Consider the following 6,924-nt stretch of genomic DNA (forward strand, 5'->3'; position numbering starts at 1 on the left):
GCCAGGTGAGCGAAAGAATCAAAAAAATCATTGGTGTCTTTTTTTTCTTTTCTTTTTGTGGACGGGAAGCGCGAGTCTACCAAATTCCCTAGACAAATCAAACGTGGTATCGTATAAACGCCCTACTTTATTCCAACGAAGGCGCCTCGAGACAAAAAAAAAAAAGAACCCGGATAGAGAGAAACGCGTCCATGGCGAGTCAATGACCCTCTTTATCGATATAGTAGGTGTCTGCATCCTCCTCGTCGCTGCTCGAGCCACCGGTATAGGTGGATGACTCCTCAAAGCTAGACCGTCGTGTTTTGTCTCGACCGTCACCCAGTCTCCTACGGCTCTCGAACCCGGGGTCCGATTTGGACGTGGGCGAAATCCTGCGGTCTTTTCCACGACCCTTGATTCCCTTGTTGCTGTTCTTGTAAAGGGTGGCAAAGTATTCCCAGAGCTTACGGTCCTGAACAGTCATCGGCTCGTTTCCTGTTAACTGAGAGAATTTCAGGGTCAAGTCCCTTAAAGTCGTGGCATGGAATTTATTTTGATGGGACTGTCGATGTGGTTAGATTGACTGAAAACCGACAGGTATGACCTCCACAGAGTCATTTGGCGTTCGCACCTTGAGATTCCCAAGTTGGGTAAACTGCTTCCCACAGTCATCTAGCAAGCAAATAAAGGGCTTTGCACGCTCATGAGTGATCTTGTGGGCTCGAACGTTGCCCCGTTGGGCGAACCTCTTTTGGCAGATGTCACAAGAGAACGGTTTTTCTCCCGTGTGCCGTCGCTGATGCGTCTGATGGACACAGCCAGACTCGTCGTTAGATACAATACTCCTTCACGATGGCTGGCGTCGTGGGCAGCTTCCTTACCTTCAGGTTCCCTAGTTGGGAGAAGCGCTGTCCGCAAGAAGGCTCTTTGCAGATCTAAGAGAGAGGAACACGACCAGTCAGCCACGTTTTTTCTTCCCTTTAGCAGAGGTATGAAATGACCATCATTTAGACTACTCACAAAAGGTTTGTCTCCGGTGTGCGCCCTCGTATGGATGTCCAGGTGTGTCTTTTGCGCAAAGCTTTTCCCGCAATTCGGCAGCGTGCAGATATATTTGCGCTTTTTCATAGATCGAGGAGTGGGCTCGTCGGCTCTCGTGAGGCATCGTGGGTTTGTCGGTTGGGGGACTGCATATGGCTGGGGGAGCCCGTTGATACCGCCGTGTGTCAGTTGCTGCAGTGGTGGCAATGACTGCACATTGGGCACAGGCGCTCCATTTTTCGACTGGATGGCCTTCATCAGCACATCCACCTCTGTTGAGAACTCGATCTCGGTGGCGCCGGGGCTTTTGCCTCGTGCACCTGCTTCGTTGGTCGGAGGCTGAACTAATGAAATCCGGTGAGGGCTAGGGTTCGCTTCAGGCTTGACCAACGGATCTCTAACCACTCGATTGACAGCATTCTTAGCCGGACGAATGTCTAGGATAGGCTGCATAGGCGGCGGCTCGGACGATAGGCGCGCCGGCTGAGAATTGACTGGCTGATGGCCTGGCACATAGAATTGTTGGTAGCCAGGGTGGTGATGGGGGTGGGGATGGTGATTGAGGACATGGTTGAAGCCGTAACCCGCCGAAGACGACTGGTGAAAGGGCAACGGGAAGGACGTCGCCTGATTGGGATAGAAGGAGAAGTTCTGGCCTAGGCTGGAGGTCATCATTCGACGAGGAGCGCCCACTTGGTGGGCGGAGAATTCGTATGGCACTGGCTCTGCGGTTTCCATCTCGGCGAAGTCCAAATATCCAGCGATTAGTATGATTGCTCGAGCACTCCAATAAAGAGAACGAGATTTGTTTGAGTTGACTTTCAAGGACCCTTGAGTCTCTTGAGTCGTTGTGATCTCTCCCTCTCTCTCTCTCTCCCTCTCTTTCTCTCTCCCCACGTTACTTCTCCAGGGTAGTCTGCCAAGCGGGGAAAAAGAATTTTGTGCTATCAAGTCTTAGTCTTACTTTGGAGATGACCGCTAGATGAGCATCGGACAGTCTTTCACTTACGGTGTTCTCGTCCTTTCTGTCTTTCCTTCTTGCTGAGGGGCCAACGAACTGAGATCTTGCGAAATGAGAGAAGACCTTCGAGCTGGGACCCAAGTAACAAAAGCAAATATATAGAAAGATAATACCACGCGCTAGTTCGAATTCCTCACAACTTGAAGGAGCACAGATGTACGTATGAGATCAAAAATGTGTATATATAGAAGTGGACTAGTGGGGGATTTCAAGTGAGGATAATAAGATAAGGGAGAAGCGGATGGTGACGAAAGAGAAAGAGAACGAAGAAGAAATGAGACGGAGGGATCTAAGGGGAAAAAAAAAAAAAAGAAGAAGGAGCAGGGAAAAGAAGAGGGCGAGGGGCGAGAAGAGTAGGCAGGAAAGGCTGAAGAGAGGGTATTTAGGTATAATGATATTGATATGACAATACCGATCGAGAACCAACCAATGATAATTCAGGAATATACTTATATAAATCTAAGCCAGAGTAAGATTCTTTCAGGATCGGGTATCCTTATTGTTCATGCACTCACCAGCGCCCTGATTAAACCAGCGATGATCTAGAGCTGGATATATACTCCCTGCCGGGTGACATACTCTTCCTCAGCCTCCTCGGCGCACGAGGCGAGAGAAGGAGGGGGAAAAGGAATAGGAATATAAGAAAGCTCTTTTTTTTTTAATTTTTTTTTGTTTTTTCTTATATTAACATACATTTTTTTGGTTTCGAGAATAAATAATTATAAATAAATCAAACACAATAAAAAAGAGCGTGTGGGAGAAGGAGGAGAGAGAGGGCTAATGATGATGATTGGAATTCCAGTGATCAAACGAAAATAAAAATACGGGGTAAGGAAATAAAAAAAGAACAAGATGCATAATAATGATTACTATAGTGAACTACCATAATATGATAATATCCTCTTAAAAACCCAGGGAAGTGGAAGCAGCGGGGGTGGACAATTGATGGGTTTAGCTGAAGGCTTGTAGAATCGGGTCTAGGAAAGGCTAAGTCTGCCATGTCCACGTCTGCCTGGTCCATGATGTATGTACATACATCCACCCATGCAGGTGTGTGTCCTATCCATGACATGTATTGTGATGTATGAGCAGATGAAACAACCCTCAGTACCTCCTACACCATGGTCACCGTACTGGAGTAAACCGATCGAGTAAAAAACCAGAAACAAGAATTGTAAATCAGGAAATCCAATAAAGGCGACCGGGAGGGTTCTCCACCCACACGGCGTGCTCAGCTTCCAGCCAGGATGTGAGGATGGAGGATGCAGGGCGAAGCTGACAGGCAGATTGCCTTCTCCCCGAAAGTACCTCCCTTGCCTCCTCCCTACTGAAGAGCCGGATGCCCAGACACTCCAACAGAAGAAAAGAAGACCAGACAAAAGAAATGTGAGATCCGCGACCTTAATTCAACTCGTTGGAATGTTTAATCCCCAGTGATGCCAATCATAAGCCGACTCTATATCTACCTGAGTATATATTCTTATTCCTGTTCTCTGCCTACTTACCTACCTGCCAGACGAAGGGCGGTTAGGACGTAATAGCAAGAGGTACGGTACCTCATTGAATCTCTCATCCCAGTCAAAGGAATCAGAAAACCCCAAAGGCAAAAAATAAAAAATAAAAAAAATAAATAAATAAAAATAAGAAAAGAATAAATCAAATGAAATCAAATCTAAACCCCCTTTCCGCCCAATACGATGAAATGGGGCGATGGATGGGGACTTCTGGCAGGGGTCTGAAGGGCTACAGTACGCTGTACGGACGACTAGTGACTAGTCCAGGGGACTAGTACGCCGTACTAGTTCGACAATATTGCGTAGAGACTACGCCGTCGCTATCATCGTGGTTATGAACGACCGACTCCGTACTTCCTTAGCCCTAGCTAGTCCTACGGTCCTCCCGGGTTGAATAAAGAACCTATTCTAGTATCAGAGAATGAAAGGATCGTGGAGCCTCGGCTCGACCCAATCACGAGACAGACTGGCGACGGTCCGATCGGGCTCCATGTCGACGGGACGGAGTATCTGCTCTTGCTTCTGGCTCTTGCTCTGGCGAAGCAGGTACGCATGCAGGGTGGGAAATCATGCTGGCCCTTTCGGGGATAACAGAAGGACCGAGGGGGTCGGGGGCAAATTTGTCACAAAATACGATTTTGACAGGGATCTGGATCTCCGTTTTCTCCCTCATTCCATTCTGCCTCGCCATTTCCCATGACTTGTAAAGATATCATCATCATCATCTGACCTCGCCGCGCAGGGGTGGGGGGGTGACGACCAAGCAAGAACCGAGCCGAACCCAAGGCAAAGCAGGCCGCTTTCCAATTCAATTCCGGACTGGTCGCCTGTCATCCTTTCTCGTAGTTACCAGATTGTTTCTCCCACTCCCGTATTGTTCGATGCTAGGAAGCGTTAGCTCAGCAGGCATCGACCGGGATACCCTCGTCATCCACGCAGGCACCTGAACTGTTGGGACCCATTTTGGCGGACGAGTGATTTTTTGGTTTTTGGAGAGGGAAAAAAAAAAAAAAAAAAAAAAAAAAAAAATTGAGTTGAAAGAATAATGGAAATGAAAATATTAATAAAAAAGAGGGGCGACTCGAGTGTTTCCACCGCACGACACAAGCGCGCCTTTTTGAAATTCCCTCTTCTCGACGGGGTGGATCATTATCATTTCTCATTCGGAATGAACGTCTTGTGTAGATCCCTTTTGAAACCGTGGCTTGGTGAATCAGCAGGGAACCCCTTCTGGGATTCCAAGTGACAAGTCCTGAGTCCGATCATCAGCGCATTGTTTGCATGAGGGAAGCACCCTGCAGCAGAACGGCAGGTCTAACTACTAGTGTAGGAGCCTGTATGCGGTAACCAAGGCAGTGACTTACTGGAAGGAGGTACGTACATATGTTCAGGGAGGAAGACGAAGTACGGGTGTTAGTATGTACTCCGTACGGTGGAAGTCAAGCGAGTAACGTGGTGGACAAAGGCAAGCCCAAGCCATCATGCAGCTCCGGAGTGGATGGCGATGCCCAGACTGGCTGCAGATGCGCTGCACAGGACCCGAGAACTCTGGGCGAGAGTCGGAAGCTATTTCATCACACTCCTTCGATGGATTGATGAAATGATGAAACCTCGTCGCGATCACCACCACATGGGCCTTGACTTGACTGTCACTGTCACTGTCAGTCACTGTACTCAGTAGTGGAGTGGACTCCGTAGAGTCAAAGTGGCTCCGGACGGACCGCTCGCAGGCGATCAATAGTCACGCTGACTGGCGGCTTGGCGAAATGTGCCTCACTCTTGGGTGGTTTGGAACAGCCGCGACTGGCGACAAATTCCCCCCCCCCCCCCCCCCCCTTCTTCTTTGGCCCCAGTTGAATCACTAGTTCCATTTGGATCCAGATCAATCCCTGTCCCGTCCGGTTGACCTGACCTGACTGTATCGAATAATCTAATAACCAATTATAACCATGGTCAGGACATCCGCCCTTGACGAGAACAATTCTACTAGTAGTACCGAAGGGAGGGAGAGCGATCGGCCGCCAGCTCGTTTCTCTCTCTCCCTCTCTGTCTCCGTTGCCATCGACGGGCCGGCCCTTCTCCAGCTGATGGTCAGACTGGTCAGACTGGTCAGTCCCCGTATTTTTGTCCCTTCGTAGACGTCAGGTTTCTGGTTGTACTGTATCGTCGGAGCACGTGGAACTGCAAAGGAAAGTGCTGTGTAGGAAACTCCAGACTCACACTCACACTCACACTCACAGTATGTACATCTCTCAAGACCTGCAGTGATGCATTCCACCGATGGATCGCGAGACGGGCCTAGAGAGATTAGCGGTAGCCCCGGGGGAGCTAGAGAGATCGATGGATCGCTTGAGGACACAGTAGTGAACCATTCGCCCGGTGCAACAGGATTTAGATCCGGTCGCGGGAGGGGAGGGACCACTGGGTATTGCCTACTCTGGAGGACTACAGTACGGAGTATGTATGTACACACTACGGTGTACACAGTTAACCACTTTCTTATTTTCTCTCCTCCTTTTCCAATTTAAAGGAGATTCCAACCCCCAGATTCGGAGGATATTGTATCGGAGGGTCTACCCACGTATACATAATACCGGGGTCAGTCTCATCCTCTCATTTCTCAGTAGCCGCCAATGGCCCCGGAAATTCCACCGCGGCTGACTGGTGTGCATGCATGCGAGCAGAAGGAATGCAGGCCTCGCCGTGCTGAGTGAGATTGGGCTAAAAATGGACGGCGCCCTCGTGATCGTCAGGGCGTCCGCTGGAGGGAGGGGGCGACGCAATCAGAAACCGGCCTGAAAGGTGATAGATAGAAGGTGATAGATCCACCATGAGTTAACTACGTACTCCGTAAATCACTAAGTCTAACTACAATAAGTTAATTTATTAAGGCAGCTCTGATTACGTAACCACGACTGCCGATCCAGAGTATACGTACGGAGTAGGGCACTCGACGCCGGACGTCACCACCTTATAACCAAGCAAATCCATGATAGATCGAGTTCCAAATTACGCATAGAAACAGTAGAGAACAAATCGACAGACTATCCGTACACGCAACCCTTTCGTTCCAGGACCTCGCTCTTCTCCGCTTGTCATTCTATCCCTTGATTTGCACGTAGATGGAGGAACGGGGAATGGAAAACGCAGTCGCCTTCATTAACGCAGGGAAATCCATATAAATCAAACTAGCCGCGACATGGAACACACACGGGGAAACATAAGCGAACGAAAAAGATCAACAATCACACGTGCGCCGACATTCCCAGAAACCTGCAATTCAATCACCGTCCAGTGTACGTAGAGTATCTGGGACCCAAGTAAGTAACGCCTTCAGATGGTGGCAAGACCATTCGGTCCTGCGGTTTC

General features: G+C 49.1%; 1 protein-coding gene across 1 annotated transcript; it reads right to left on the minus strand.

The window, feature by feature from the left end:
* Window positions 1–199: 199 nt before the first annotated feature.
* On the minus strand, window positions 200–1,758 carry KD926_007562 (C2H2-type zinc finger protein; the record flags this gene model as incomplete). The annotated part of the gene is made up of 4 exons (XM_053100428.1): window positions 200–541; window positions 611–784; window positions 861–914; window positions 1,000–1,758. 4 exons carry the CDS (start codon window positions 1,756–1,758, stop codon window positions 200–202), a joined length of 1,329 nt encoding a protein of 442 aa, XP_052955870.1.
* Between the last annotated feature and the right edge of the window lie 5,166 nt (window positions 1,759–6,924).

This window comes from Aspergillus affinis, assembly GCF_023601865.1.
Source record: "Aspergillus affinis strain CMG 70 chromosome Unknown NODE_45_length_233477_cov_87_579804, whole genome shotgun sequence".
NCBI lineage: Eukaryota > Fungi > Ascomycota > Eurotiomycetes > Eurotiales > Aspergillaceae > Aspergillus > Aspergillus affinis.